Raw genomic sequence first — 16,593 nt, 5'->3', positions numbered from 1 at the left:
ATAAAGCACTAGAACCCTCCTTGACACATAGAATGAAAATAAAAATTTAGAAAACTCCATTAAGTTAAACAAATAGTTTTAAAGTGGTTTAGAAAGCAGTTTAGGAGTTTGAGTTTGCTTTATAAGACAGTCACTGGTCTGAAACTTACTTACTAGGCCGGGCTGTAAGATAAGCAACCCCAGGGATCCGTCTGTCTCCATATCCCCAGTGCTGGATTTGCAAGTGTGTACTATCATACCCACCTTTCTTCTATGTGTCTGGAGACTGATCTACGTTTCTGTTGCTTGCAAGGCTAGGATTTTACTGACTGAGCTCTCTCCTCATTCACAAGTAAAGGCTTTTAAAAGGCCACAATAACTTGTCTGCCCTTCAAGCCAGTGGAGTTCCATGTCTAGGGCATTTTGGTCTCAGTCTAGGAATGGAGCACAGACAGTCCTTTTATGTCATTTTGGGAGCAGCTCCTTTAAAAAGTTCACAAACCTCCAAGAACTTTCCCCCAGATCATAGGTAGGAGGCCGATACCCAGGACCTTCAGGGCTCACTGGATTCCACCAAGGAGCTGCCTCCTCCTCAACTATGATAGCAATCTTTGTGGGATTTCGATGTCTGGATTCTCTCTGGTAAGATTCAAGACAAATCCAGAAGAATGAGGTTCAGATTCTCTTTGGTGATGTGGATCTACCTTGTCAATTAATTGACACATCCACAAGAAGATTAAACCATCACACAGCAACACTGCTTTTTGACTTTCTCTACTCCACCTCATCTCTTACTTCAGCATTACATACAATAGGAGCTTAGGGTGTCTGTAATTCTTTATCGCATTTGTTACAAAGTTTTCTAGAGGGAATGACACTGACAAAATCTCCAGTGACCTGTGTGCTGGAGAAAGCTCATGTGGCTCTCTCTCCTCTGGCATACAAGTCTTAGATAAGGTCCTGATGGTAGGGAGAACACCAGTCAGAAGCTCTGTTGTAAGGGACGCAAGGATGTCCAAACATTCTTTTTTAAAAAAATCTTTTGTATATCAAATTTTTTTGGTGTGTATGATGTGTGTGACTGTGTGTCTGAGTATGTCTGGCTGCATTGTTTAAGACACGGTCTCCTGGTTGCTGCAGACGCCAGCCTAACTGGACCTGGAACTTGCATGGATATTCTCTTGCCTCCCATCTTCCTGTAGAAGTGTTTGGGTTACAGATGGATGTGCTAACATGTCCAGTTTTACATGGGTTCTGGGGATCAGGACTCATGTCCTTATGTTTGCCTAGCAAGAGCTTTACCTCTGAGCCATTTCTCAAATTCTGTCTATCTTTTTGACATTGTGATATGATGTCATCTACAAAGGTGCTGAGCAATGTTCACAACTCTCCTGGGACACATGCATCTCTTGGGTTGAAGGCTGGACACATCTGGCCTGCCTGGCAGCTACAGGCTACAGGGAGCTGGTAGAAGGCTGTTTTGCATCAACCTGACTGGGCCACTAGAAATGGGGCTATGGAGGCTGGATGTGAGCATGCACCACTGCACTCTGCAAAGCTCATTCCATTTACAGGCAAAGAAATCTGCCAAGATGTGGCTCTCTACATTGGAGGCTCTCATTATCTTTTCTAATTAGATGGGTGACACTCATACATAGAATGGATAGAATATAGATGATTTGTGTCCGCAAATGCAAGCTTGGGACTAGGGACCTGGAAAGAAGATGCAAACCGCAGAAGCAGGAGTGTGTATCCTTCACACATACAGGCACTCAGCCCTTTTTCTTTAGAATTCCACCTCTGCTTCTCACTTATGCTAATTCCTGTTGTCAGCATGCATGTTACACTATCTGCTCCCTAACACTAATTGTTTTCACTACTACTAATTAAGTAATTAATAAAACTTGACTGTGGGGTAGATAAATATTAATAGCACCCACTGGCTGGGAAAACATAAACATACTCATTTGCAGGTGGAGAAAGGAAAAATAGAAGCAGAGAAGTGTGGGTTTGCAAGGAGAAAGGGGAGCCGAAACAACAGCACTGAAAGTGCTCAGCTGCTGAACTGCAAAAGACTGACATTTCTTCTAAAATGATAGGAATGACAGAAAGCAGTGCCACAAGCTCTACAGGAAGCAAAATATATATAACTATGTAACTCCATATATACATATATATAACTATATAATTATACATACATATAAAACTATATATATAACTCTATAACTCTATATACATACATATGTGTGTGTGTGTGTGTGTGTGTGTGTGTGTGTACACAACATAAATGTGGAAGGTAGAGGATAACTTGGGGAAGTCAGTTCTCTCCCTTCCATCATATGGGTTTGGAATATTGAACTCAGGTCATCATGAATGACTGAAAGTGCCTTTGTCTACTCAGCCATTTCACTGATCCTTTGGAGAGATTTTTTAAAAAGAAATATCTGAAATTCAACAGCTACCACCTAAAGCAAGGTCAAGGTTAATTAGTGGGAACACAACCCATGGACCCTGGGGGCAGTTTGGTTGTTTGCCATTGGTTTGACTAGCTCAGCACATGGTGAGGGGAAGGAGGGATGTATAAATATGATATTCATCTTCGGATCATTGACAAACACACTAAACTCCTCTGAATGTTTTCAAGTAGGAAAGAACTGCTCACAGAAGCTGTCAGTAGATACTGATTGAGTTACTTCTATTGATATGACAAAATAAATGAAAAACATCCACTGAAAGAGGAAGAACTTATTTTGGCTCACAGTCCTCAGGTACAGTCTATCATGGTTGGGAAATTGTGGCAGCAGGAGCACGAAGCAACTGGTCACATTGTATCCACAACCAGGAAGCAGGGACAGATGAAGGCTGGCGCTCAGCTCCCTTTCTCCTTTTCATTCAGTTTAGGGCTACAGCTCATGGGATGGTGTTGCCCATATTTAGAGTAGATCTTCCTACCTCAATTAGCCCAGTCTAGAAACTCCTTCACAGACATGCCCAGAGGTTTGTCTCCTAGGTGATTCTAGATTGTCAAGTTGACAATCAATATGAATCATCCTAGTCACTGACATCCTGTTCTATTGTTTTAATTTAATAAAAATATGCCCCCACACTCATGTGCACATACATAAAGACAACCAGAGGGAATGGAGAGGGCAGAACAACCCTCCTTGACCAGTCCTGGGCTATCTGGGCAAAGCATGGCAGCTGGCTTTCTGCTGCTTCTGGGCTCAGAATAAGAGCCAGCTGACATAGAGGAATGGTAGTATACTAATATCTAGGCTAGGGTAAGAAAGCAACCATTGAGTCAGTAACAGAGATCAGACCAAGAACAGCTCTCTAGGAAAGCTGGGCGGGGGGGCTCTGTACTGTTCACATGACCAACCCTGGTGTTGTCACTGGAGGCAGAGGTTAGATCATCTGTCTCCTTTCATAGTTTCCCTACATGACAGACCTCCACAGGTTGACCACTCTGAAAACGGAATGGTGTTTTTTTTTTCTGAAATAAAAAAGAGGGACTGTGGAGATGATTCAGTCAGCTTAGCATTTGCCATTTAAGCATGAGGGGCTGAGTTTGATCCCCAGAACTTGGGTAAAATGATGAATACAATGGCAGGTCCCAGAATTGTAAAAATGGAGTCAGAAGGACTCCTGAGGGGTCTCTGGCCAGCAAACCCAGCCTACTTGGTGGGTATAGGCCAGTGAGAGATCTTGCCTTAAAAAGCATTATAGATAGTTCTTCAGGAATGATACCTGAAGGTGTCCTCTGGCCTACACACACACACACACACACACAAACACACGAGAGAGAGAGAGAGAGAGAGACCCAGACACACCCACACACTGACGCAGGCAGGCAGACAGACAGAGAGACAGACAGACACAAACACACACACACACACACACACACACACACACTCACACTGGACAGGACATTTAATTTTACCTAGGGGAATATGAAACAATTTGACCATGCACAATATTATATGAGAAAGTATAAAGGTCTAAGGGTTCAAGAAAACAGCTAGACATATTTATCTGGCAGTGTGTGTATCACTGTCAACTAGAAGTCAAGGCTAAGGGTTGACAGTTCCATATCAGGAGAAAATACACCAAGCAACATGACGTACCCACCTAATGGGTTTCTGTCCATCTCAGTGACTCGAGTATAATTTCCCTGGAGGTTCCATGCAACAGAATTCAGCTAAGTTTCACCTGCATTTGGGCTGAGGAACTTTCTGGACTCTGTTATCTAGTCTGTAAGGCACTGAAGTTACTTAATGAACATTGTCTTTGTTTCCTTTCTGTTGCTGTTAGTAAATATCTTGACGAAAAGCAACTTAGAGGAGAAAGGTTTTATTTTAGCTCATGATTCCAGATTACAGTTCATTATTGTGGGAAACAAGGTGGGAACTTCAAACAGCTGGTCATACCACATCCAAAGGTAGGAGCAGAGAGAAGTGGATGCACGCACCCTCACTTCCTTGCTTGCCTGTGCTCAGCTTGATTTCTATGATCATGTAGTTTAAGATACTCTGCCTAGGGAATGGTGCCAGCCACGGTGGGCTGGGTCTTCAGATATCAATTAACTTAATTAAAATGTCATCTACAACCCAGAGATCAGTCTACTATAGACAGTCCCTCACTGACACTCTCTTCCCAGATGGTTCTAGGTTGCGTCAAGTTGACAAAGTAACCAAAACTATTTTAAACATGGCTTATCATATAAAATATTGCAATGGTCTAATCATGTCAGGTAGTGTCTATCACAGAAATTTATTGCATTCTTGGTTGGGTCCTGGAGTATAGGTCCTTGTCACCCATGTGATCTTGATGAAGTGAATTATTTAAAATAGTTCTCAGGTTCCTCATCTGTAAACTGAGGTACCACATAAAACTGGGCTTTCAAAGAATCTGATGTCTCATTTGCTTCATAGATGGCTTGACAAGGGACTTCTTAAGAGGTCCCTGAATGTTAGTGGCCATCAAGCCTACACAGCCTCTTCTAGTTATGACCCTTCTCAGAAGCTTTCAGTGAAACTCCTATCTTTACCAAGGCTGCCAAGGTTTCTGGAAGGAGAAATGCCATTTCTGGGAAAGGCTGGTCATATTCCATACTAACCAACAGCCATAACAGTGAACTACTAGAAGGCAAGGCAGGTGGCAGGAATGTGTAGCTGAGTTAGGATAATAAACAGAAGCCCCAAATACCATGTGGCTAATAGAACTACCAGTCCTCTTCATCAAAGCCTCTAATTGAAGCCATTGTGAATATGTTTATGTGTATGTGGGTACATATGTGCACACATGTGTGAAGAGGTCAGAGGACAATCATGGGGGGTATTGTTCTTCAGGTGTCTTCCAACCTTTTTGTTTGAGATCACATCTCTCAGTGGCCTGAAACTTACCAAGTAGTCTAGGTTTGCTAAGCATCTGCCTGTCTCTATGTCCCATCTCTCCATTGCTGGTGTTATAAGCACAGGCCACCACATTCAGCTTTTTATATAGGTTCTGGGGATTAAACTCAAGTCTTCATGCATGTGAAGACTAGCAGTTTATCATCTAGTCTGTCTCCCCAGCCATGGATTAAGCCATTATTAACTTATGTGATGGCTGAACAGTTCATGTGATTATAGTAAATGCAGCCATCAACAAAACTAGTTGACTGCAGGAGAGCTGTGAAATTATAGGGCCCAAAATAATATCTATTCTGAGATTGCTTGACTCCTAATTTATAGTGTGCCTCAACATGCCTCAGAACCCGAATGCTCTTGCTAAAGAGCATAGCAATTTTTCCAGAAGCCTCCAAAAATCGCAGTAGCCATTGGCTATCCTGACCTTTTGTTTCATTCTCTGAGATCATAACTGTTATAGTTCCATTTCTGTTGCTGTAACAAAATAGTTCAACAAAAGCAGCTTAGGAGAGGAAAGGGTTTGGGGCTTACAATTCCAGGTTAATAGTTCATCACTGTAGGGAAGCCACAATGCTGGGAACAGGAGACAGTCACATCATAGTCACGAGCAGTGAGGAACAACTGCACACACACTGTTGTCTTACTGTTACTTATGCTCAGCTAGCTTTCTTCACACATACAGTTCAGTGCCCAGCATAGCAAAGGGTGCCACCCACAACGGACTGACTCTTCTTACATCATTAAGCAATCAAGATAATCCCCTGTACACAGACATGCCCACAGGCCACCTGATCTAGTAGCTCCTCATTAACACTCTCTTCCTAGGGGACATTAGGTTGTGTCAAGTTGACACTTCAAACTAACCAGCACATTAACCAATGGATTTCAGTTTATGTACTGGTTTTTATTACATTCTTCCCCATCTTACTGATGTACAGTAAGGAGAGCTAGTATGTTACTGAATGGGAATCAGGAGGCACAATGGTGCAGGGGTAAGAGCATAGGTGGGCTCTGCCATGTTGTTGCAATTACACCTATGGACAAAGATTTTTCTTACTACTATCTCGCAGTGCACAGTGGTACATGGAGCAAAATGACATAGTGTATTTTAGGTGCTGGATGTGGGTGTGAGTGCTTACATGAGCCAATGTACACAGGCCGTTTGTAGGAACCAGCTCTACACAGGCCATTGCTGTAGAAGGGAGCACAGATGGTTCAACAGTACCCCCTACCAGGGAAATCTGTGGGTGCCTGAAGCACTTGCAAGCTACAAAGTTATTTAATATTTCTCTCCAAATGACCAGAAAGCTGGGTTCTGTCATATGTCAGCCGCCTCCTACAGAGAAAAAGCAACCATGTGAGTATTTGGTTTTCTACAAACACAAAGTTGTGATGGTTGACTGGAGAAATATTAGCTCTCGGGGAAAAAAAGTTGAAGAATCTAGAAGAGCTACATGTTCATCAATGCAGCTGACCTGAGGATAATAAAATACTCACCCTCGGTTACTGACCCCAACTTGCACTGAGCAGCCGATTCCTATGATTCCCGAATGTAAATGAGAGTGAGAAGTATTAATATTGATTAGTGTTATTTGAAGAGGCATGGGTGGGTTATGCATGCATGCATGCATGTGTGTGTGTGTGTGTGTGTGTGTGTCTGTGAGTGTGTGTTGGAGGACAACCCTAGGTGTAATTCTTTCTGAAACCAAGTCTCTCACTGGAACCTGGAGCTCGCAATTTAGGCTAGGCTGGCTGGTCAGGGAGCCTCAGAAAGCTGTCTGTCTCTATCTTCCCAGTGCAGGGATTACAGGCTGTACCTCTATGCAGTTTTTCTGCATGGGTTCTGAGGATCAAACTTAGGTCCTCATGCTTAAGCACTTTACCAATAAAGCTGCATCCCCTTCCTCAGTCCAGAGTTGGATCTTTTAAGGGGATCAAAAGAGAAACTGACAACTGGGTGTGCTGGCACACACCTTTAATCCTAGCACTCAGAAGACAGAGGCAGGCAGATCTTCGTGAGATTAAGGGCAACCTGGTCTACACAGTGAGTTCCTCTTTAGTCTCCTTCAGTCACATCTATATACTCACATACAGATACATACACGTAATTAAAAAATAAATCTTGCCGGGCGTGGTGGCACACACCTTTCATCCCAGCACTCGGGAGGTGGAGGCAGGCGGATATCTGTGAGTTCAAGGCCAGCCTGGTCTACATAGTGAGTTCCAGGACAGCTGGGGCTACAGGGAGACCCTGTCTCAAAAAAGACAAAAATAATAATAATAATTCAGCAACATTAAAAAAAATAAATCTTAAGAACATATTTGATACTTATCAAAAAAGCTCAAAGTGAATAATGTGTGTGTGTGTGTGTGTGTGAGAGAGAGAGAGAGAGAGAGAGAGAGATCACCCAAACTTTCTATCCTGTAATCTGTGCCAACTATGTCTATCCTTGAGATTAATTATCTCATTTGCGTATGGTTGATATTTATTGCCAAAAATTAAGTTTTTTTTTTTTTAGACAAGGCCTCATATAGCCCAGACTGGTCTTGAGCTCACTATATAGTCAAAGCTGACCTTTACTTCTGATCCTCCTGTCTTCTCTGCCTTCTAGGATTGCAGCTGTATACTACCACATCTGGTTCATGTAGTGCTGAGAATGGAACCCAAGGCTTTGTGCTTGCTACCGGATCTCTCTGTCAACTGAGCTATATCCTCAGTTTTACTATACTCTTAATTAAAGAGAAATCTCTGTCTTTTTGAAGCAATTTTAGAGTCTCTAGGAGCCAGGATATACACATTTGGTAGAATGTGACATTGTGGACTCCTCAGAAGCCTCCTGAGTGTCTTCAAGTTGGTGGAGTCCCTGAGACATGCTGTTCAGGGCAGTCTGTCTCTGTCTGACCACACACCTGCACTGCAGTGGTGGATGTTTACCAGCTCTTACCTGGATTTGTGCAGCTATATTTTGGTGGCTGAACTGAAGGACCCTGCTTTCCTCTGTATTGTACCCGACCCCTGAGGCAGTATTAAAAAGACAGGAAGGAGAAATGTTTCAAGGGCTACAGCCACGGCTGCAAAGCCCCTCCCTTCCCTCCTTAGTTATGAAATACAGGGAGCCTAGAGTTTTCACCAGGAAGAAAGCAATTGAGAAATGAAAAAAACTTTGAAAGAGGAAAGGTATCAAGTCCACTATGGCAGAGATGGGGGCTGCTCCCAACATCAGACTTTCACTTTCTTCCACAGTGACAAGACAACCAGTTTTCATTTAGGCTTCCACTTAGAATAAAAGCCGTTTTGCCAGGTTTCTTCTATGTGGCTCTGTGACTGAGTTCTGTTCAAGGAGGTAGTGATGTGGCCTAAGAAGGTTTCTGGAAGCTATCATATAAGACAGCTGGGGATTTTGAGCTTGCTCAGCAGGTAAGGGTGCTTGCTGGCAAGCATTAGGACCTGAGTTCAATCCACAGGACCCACATGGTGTGGTAGAAGGAGAGACTCCACTCCAGAAAGTTGTCCTCTGACCTCCATACACCACAGAGACATGTACTTGTATTATTTTTTGTTTAAAAATTGAGCTCTTTAAGCTCTATACACTCTTCAGCTACTTGTTTTTCTCTAATGATAGGAATGTGGGTACAGTGACTGGAGCTAAAGTAGCTACTTTGGACCATTAATAAGACAATGTAAATGGGGGCTGTATCCCACAGGAAAATGAAAGAAGTCAAAGACCCCATGGACTTAGAGCTATCATTCCAGCCCTGTACTTAATACTTAGCCACTTATTCACGAGAAATAAATAGCATTTTAGCTTATGTAAGCCATCACTATTTTACAAACCTGTTTCTTGTAGCAGAACCTATCTACACAAATGTACTTCGATCTCTGTATGTTGACATATGTCAACATAAAATGTGAAATAGTTAAGATTATTTGCTGAAGGAAAAGTCATAAGGTCTAACATAAAATATCATCACAGCTTTGTGTTGTAGACATTCAAATAATATTTAAGAATGTCTCTGAGAAGTAGTAAATCTATGATAAAATTATTTTCAATAAAAAATAAAGATGGCACAAAATATTTTTCTTTCCTTGGTCATGTTCTCCAGGAAATGGTGCAGGAACTCAGAATTCCATTGGGAAAGAAAGTCTGAATTTTGAAGAAAAAGAAACTAGAATAATCAGAATCTGAGGGAACGACAGTTTAGAGTCTATAAGATATGGCAGAAGATGGGAAGCATCCAACAAAATGTTCTGAGTCAGCCAAATTTTGGCAAACCTGTATTTAACCGCTCTGTAATGGTTAATATTGACAGGATCTAAAATCACACAGGAGACAACCCTCAGGGCATGTGTGTGGGGAGTTGCTAGATTTGGTAAACTGAAGAGGGAAATGTCACCCTAAATGTGAGCAGCACCATCCTGTGGGCTGGGGTCTTGGACTAAATAAAAAGGAGAAAGCAAGCTGAGCACCACATTCATCTCTCTCTGCTTCCTGACTGAGGATGCAGTGTGATGAGCTGCCTCCCACTCCTGCTGCCATGCCTTCCCACTATGACAGATGGTACCCTCAAACTGTGAGCCACAATAACCTTTCCATCCTTCCTTAAGTTGCTTTGCTTGTCTATTATCGTAGTAACAAGGAAAGCAACTAATACTCCATATCAACTATGGGCTCGTATGTGTGTGTGTGTGGCCTGCATAGACAGCCAGGGAAGATGCAAGAGTTTCAATTTAGTGACTCCACCCTCCTCCCATGGATCTCAGTAGCCATATCAAGGTGGAAAGGCATGCTGTCCACACCCCCATCACACAGAAAAGAAAGCAAAGTGGGGAGAAGTTAAACCAGTTTCTTAGTCTCAAAGATCTCTTCTGAGTCAATGCTGACCCCAAAATGACCTTCATGTCCTAGAAACTAGAAGGGCCTGCCAAATTCTTTAGCTTGTTTCACTGCATAAAACCACAAACCTGAGACTCTTTCAGGAACATGGAAATCTTTCATTTTCAAAAGGTTTCTGTGCTGGTTAGTTTAACCTTCAACTTAACACAGCCTAGAATCACATAAGATATTTTAATGAGAAATTATCTAGATCAGTAAGCATATGTGTGGGGGAGTCTCGTGATTATTAATAGATTTAGGAAGACCTAGCCCACCATGGGTGGCACCATTCCCTAGGGAGGGGGTCCTGAGCAGTATGAGAGAAGAGAGAGCTAGCTGAGAAGAATCAAGAAGGAAAGCAAGACTTCATGCATGGACATTACTTGTTATGGCATCTAATGCTTGCATACATACACACACATAAAGACACACACACACACACACACACTCACTCACTCACTCACTCACTCACTTACTCATTCACTCAGTCACACAGGGCTCTAACCTAAGTGAATAAAAAGCAAAGTTTCCAGTTTACCAATCATGGCTCCCTCATTTAACAATGTGAGTAGCACTCTATTCACATAAGCACTTCAGAAAGCACAAAAGCGGAAAGTGACCTACCTTCTGAGTGAGCAGAGCTTGAACGACTTGGTTGGCTACCTTTAAAAAAGAAAGAAAACTGTCATTTAAAACATTGAAACTTCGTGTGAGTGCACTCTAATTTACCAAGTTTCCAGGCTTCTGGTCTCGGATGAGCCCTTCATGTTCCTTCCGCTACCCGCAGAAGATCTCAATCTTCATAACAAACTTATCCTTTGGGGTAATATTCTGCTATTTCCAAAGGTGACCTTGTGGCTAATTAAGATGGTTCAGCTGGAAAGATAACTCATACCTTGACTTTCACATTTCCCTATTTGGGGAAATATCCCTTTCACACGTAAAGCACTCCACCAAGATTAAAAAATGATGCAGCTACAGTCACTGTCTTAATTACCTGTACACAGCTTCCCTGCCTTGCTGATTTACCATCCCCTTTGACTCCCCTTCCTGCCCTTTTCCTGTCTTACTCCTTCTCTGCTTACAATTACTTATAATAGGAAAGGTAGATGGTGGAGAAGAGGCTAGCCTATTTCCAGTGTGCCCTGCTTCCTGCTTCTCTTATTCCCTACATCTTCCTCTAGTGCTACTTACCCATTATAGAATCTAGTAGTTGCTTACTTATTCCTCAGTAGAAGAATCCTGTTTTGTTTTATGGGGAACTGAGTGTATCCTAGTATTCCCTGTGTTTCATACCATAAAGTTCTAGCCTGTAAGATAAGCAGAATAACTTATTGGGTTTAGCAGAAGTCTCTAAGAAGAAGGGAACTCAAATCATAGCTCTTTTCTTTTGTCTGGGGCCTGAAAGCAATTACTGATGCAATCCAGCTTGCTCATGGTCCATCTTCAGGACCAAAGTCCGAAAACATGTTTATCACAACGTTATGGAATCAGCCTTGCTATCTATCACATGAATGGATAAGAAAATGTAGTACATTTACACAATGAAGTTTTATTCAGTCATAAAGAATGAAATCATGTTGCTGGTAGAAAAACAGAACTGGAATCATCATGTTAAGCAAAACAATCCATAGGCAGAAAGACAAATATTGCATGTGTCTCATATGTGGAATGTACATTAGAAAGACATGGGACTAGCAGGAGGACTCTTTGGGAAGAGAAAAAGGATCATTAGGAGAGAAGAACGGGGACAAAGGAGGGCAACAGGGAGGTGAATATCAAAATGCTTTCTGTGTAGTGAGAAAGTAACTGCTGGAGCTTCAGCAGCTATCGTGACAATGGGAGGAGCTATACATTAAGTATATTTAGGCAAAGAAACTGGGCACCTCTGTCCCAAATTGCTGCACCAAAGTCACTATTTTGAGTTTATGGCAACATATATCAAACACAATTCTCATTAATGTATTATTATTAGCATTATTATTTGAGGTGAGGTGTCATATGCCCTGCCTGTTAAAAAACTTGTTAGGTAGCTGAGGATGACCTTGAACTCTTGATCCTCCTGTCTCCATCTCCCCAGTGCTGGTATTACAGGCCAGCATCACCACACCTGGTTTATGTGGTGCAGGGGATGGATCCCAGGCTTTTGTGCAAACTAGGCAATCACTCTGAGCCCTAGTCCCAGCTCTCACTAATGCACTAGCAGAATTTTAATTTTCTTCAGGCAACATAGGGTCTCAGAGGAAGTAGGATCCATTTTGGTCCAAGCATATGAACTGAGATGAATCTAAGTCAGCTGTGACCATCCAGCTCCTGTCAGGGCCTAGAAGAGGGAAGGACAGAGAATGCTACTTAAGCTAAAAGCCACATATAAAGTGTCTCTGACCTTTCAAAGATCTGACAACCCCCAGATAATCCTTCAGTATTTCTAATGTGTATTTTAAGATAACATTTTCATCTACAGATTTAAAAAACTTGATAAATAGTTGTCTGCTAAACTTCAGTGTTACCTTGGAAGTTATATGCCCATATAGCTACTAGTACTGATAAGATTAGTAAAGATTAATCAAACTGGGCAGGCAGGATACAGTAGTATATTACCATAATCCAAGCACTGAGGTGACAGAAGATCTCAAATTGAGGTCAACCTGGGCTACATAAGGAGACCCTGCCTTAAAAACAATATGAAGGTGTAGAAGTTAATGGCTTAGACAGAATTCCTAACATATACTACACATATATAAATTATAATATAATATACAAACTGCATATGTAACAATATATAGACTTCTATGGTAATGGCAAACACTGAATATCATAACTGAATCTGATGGTGTTAAAAACCAAGCTAAGGGCTGAAGAGATGGCTCAGTTAACACTGAGTGTTTGGTAAACAATCATGGAGACCAGAGTTTGGATGCCAGCATCTATATAACAAGCCAGGCAATTCCTTAAACACCTGTAACCTCAGCTCTTAGGTGGGGTATAGACAGAAGGCTTTCTGGGGCTTGCTGGCTTCCAGGTAGCCAAGAAAAAGAGAGCTCCTGGGTTTAGGGAGTGTGCTGGATAGCTTTAGTGTCAACTTGACACACCTGGGTTGAGGGAGCCTCAGTTGGGGAATTTCCTCTATTGGACTGGCCTGTGGCCATATCTGAGGGGCATCTTCTTCTTGAGTGATGTGGGAGGGCCCAGCCCACTGTCAGGTTGGCTTGTGTTGGATAAGAGAGCAAGCTGAGCAGGGACCAGGGGAGCAAGCCAGTAAGCAGCATTCCTCCATGGCCTGTGCTCCAGCTCCTGCCTCCAGGTTCCTGCCCTGAGTTCCTACCTCGGGCTCCCGAATGAACTGTGAGCTGGGATATATAAGCTAAATAAACCCTTTCCTCCCCAGGTTGGTAGTGGTCAGAGTATTTTGCAAGAGCAATGAAGAGCAAACTAGGGCAGAAATTGGTACCAGAGAGTGGGATATTGCTGTGACAGACTGACCGTGGTGTTTTGGGGAGGACTGTGGAAGTGTTTGGAACTTTGGGTTGGAAAAGCCATTGCGTGCTCAGAGTTTGTTGCTGTGGAGCTTGGGACAGTTATGCTGAAAGAGTTGTGGATGACAGAAGCCTGGTTTGTGAAGATTCAAAGGGAAGCAGAGACTATCAGGGCTGTTTGTGTGAGATTTTGGATTGAGAATCTGTGGGTTCTGGTTGGCTGGGGCTGAAGAATCAGCTGTGACTAAGAAGAGACCAGAACCTGAAGCAAAACCTTTGCTTTACTGGGACAACTGATGCTGGTTAGCTGAGCTGAAAAATCAGCTGTAAGTAACAAGAGACCAGCATTACTGAGGTGAAGTCTTCTGGGGGGTATTTCCTCAGGGTCATCACACAGAGGGGACCTGAGCCTCCATCTCTGGCAGGAAGCAGGACGTGGTAATGTGCAAGAGTCTCCTGCATGGTTCTGGTGTTGAAAGTGTGAAGGGGTCACAGAGAGCAGCTGAGGCTTGACACCCGGAGTCATGGAGAGAATCTGAGGCTTTGCACCTGGAGAGGCAAGAAGAAGCCATTGGTGAAGGTGTAGCCTCAGTTTCAGTGGAGACCCCAGCTTTTTGGAGATGCCAGGACCATGCAACAACCACCAAGGACCGCAGTAGGTATGAAATGGAGCTGGCCTGGGTCCACAAGATGAGCTGTGTGTGCTGTGGATGGCAGAGTCAGAGAAGTGGAGCTGCCAGAACTGTTTGGAGCCCAGAAGATCGTGAGTGAATCCCACATGCCCAGCCTTGAGCTACTTTGCTGGACTTTGGTTTTTCTTAGGTGTGCCCTATTCTTCCCTTTGAAATAAGACAGTACTTGTTTTGGATTTTACAGAAGCCCACAGTTAAGAGACTTTTAAAACAGACAATGAACTTTCAAGTGTTTGGATTTTTTAAGGACTGTGGGGTTTTTAAGGTTGTACTGTCTTATGTTGTGATATTTACATCATATCTTGGGAACAAAAATTGGAAAGTTATGGCTTAATAGTGATGTTTGTGTGTCAAGTTGACAAGGGGTCAATTGTGCTGGATAGCTTTAGTGTCAACTTGACACACCTGGGTTGAGGGAGGCTCAGTTGGGAAATTGTCTCTATTGGACTGGCCTGTGGCCAATTGTGCTGGATAGCTTTAGTGTCAACTTGACACACCTTGGTTGAGGGAGGCTCAGTTGGGAAATTGTCTCTATTGGACTGGCCTGTGGCAATGTCTTAGGGGCATCTTCTTGTTGAGTGATGTGGAAGGGCCCAGTCCACTGTGGGTAGTGCCACCCTTGGGCAGGTGGGCCTGTGTTGGATAAGAGAGCAAGCTGAGCAGGGGCCAGGGGAGCAAGCCAGTAAGCAGCATTCCTCCATGGCCTGTGCTCCAGTTCCTGCCCTGAGTTCCTACCTTGGGCTCCCAAATGAACTGTGACCTGGGATACGTAAGCCAAATAAACCCTTTCCTCCCCTGGTTGGTATTGGTCAGAGTATTTTGTCACAACAATGAAGAACAAAGTAGGACAGGGAGAGACCCTGTCTTAAGGACTATGTAGAGAGTGACAGAGGAAGATACAGTACCTGACATCCTCTTCTGTCATCTGTGTGCACACAGCATTCACTTACATACACATGTGCACATATCCTAGATTATAAACTACCTGCATCCATTCATTTCTTCCTTCTGCCATTTAATAGACATTTTCTAGCATCTGTCTGAAGATACAGCCTGGGATGTGGTGATATCTGGCGAGGGGTAGCTGGCTGGCAGTTATAACCACACAAATATCCACCTTACAGGGTGCTATTCAAACTATCACCAGGGTGATTCTCAGATTCAGGCAGAGATGATGAGACACACTTTCATCTTCTTCACATTTATTTTGGGGATTCTCAGCTCTGTGTGCCTGTCTCTAATCAAGGAGCAGATTAGAGTGCGAATATTTTCATAGGGCTTAATTGTATCTTGACTCAATATTGACAAAACAACACATCCTTCATGATAGTTGGCTACCAGCAAGTCTCTGAGGAACATTAAAATATAGCTAGCATCAAATCTTGGTTAGGAGATATTCACACCATGACAAATAAACGGCTAGAATCAGACCATCCATAATTTATTAGTTAAACTGTTCACACAGGTGATTTTTTTTCCCATCGGAAATTATTCCAAATTTAACTTGCTGACATTAAACATAAAACAGAAAGCCTTTCATTGAAATTGACAATGGTCTTGAAGACAAAAGCATCTTTCAGTATTTTTGTGTGTCCATGTGTGCAGGTGCATGTGAATGTGTGTGCCTGTGGAGACCAAAGATTGACTTTGGTGTCATTCCTCAGGATGCTGTCCACTGTTATGTTATGAGGCAAGATCTCACAATGGCTGGGAGCTTATCAACAGGCTAGGCTGGCTAGTTAGGGAGTACCAAGGGTCTACCTGTTCCTGTCTACTTGGCACTGAGATGATAAGTATACATCACCATACCTGGCTTTTTTACATGGGTTCTGGGAATTATGTCATCATGCTTAAGTTGCAAGCGCTTTACTGACCTAGCTATGTCCCCAGCCCTTTTCCAGTATTTTTTTCAGTGAAACCCAAGTTTAAGAATCAAACTTCTCAATCACCTCAACTCAGAGAACCTCAGCTTCCCTATCTTGCTATTTTCTTTCCCTAAACGCCCCATTCATACATTATCATAACTGAGATAAGTGATGGGAATTGACCCCAGGTCTTCTGCAAGAGCACCCAGTGTTCTTAACCACTGAGGCATCTCTCTAGCCCCGTGAAAGTCTTTTATTCAAATTTTAAAAAGACATTAATGTATTTATTTTACTTTCTG

At 42.8% G+C, this 16,593-nt stretch overlaps 1 protein-coding gene across 8 annotated transcripts in view; it reads right to left on the bottom strand.

Annotated features, from left to right (window-relative positions):
• Positions 1 to 16,593, bottom strand: part of Nckap5 (NCK associated protein 5) — a 1,008,915-nt gene that overhangs the window by 219,968 nt on the left and 772,354 nt on the right. For 7 of the 8 annotated variants that reach the window (XM_029563242.1, XM_029563241.1, XM_017797976.2 and 4 more), the window contains one exon: positions 10,886 to 10,924. The exons of the other annotated variant lie outside the window; for it this stretch is intronic. In XM_029563242.1, coding sequence (XP_029419102.1) covers positions 10,886 to 10,924 — 39 coding nt within the window. The remainder of the gene's footprint in view (positions 1 to 10,885; positions 10,925 to 16,593) is intronic. 8 annotated transcript variants of the gene reach the window in all.

This window comes from Nannospalax galili, unplaced genomic scaffold (genome assembly GCF_000622305.1).
Source record: "Nannospalax galili isolate Female #2095 unplaced genomic scaffold, S.galili_v1.0 scaffold995, whole genome shotgun sequence".
Lineage (NCBI taxonomy): Eukaryota > Metazoa > Chordata > Mammalia > Rodentia > Spalacidae > Nannospalax > Nannospalax galili.
This window is presented reverse-complemented; position numbering and strand designations above follow the sequence as displayed.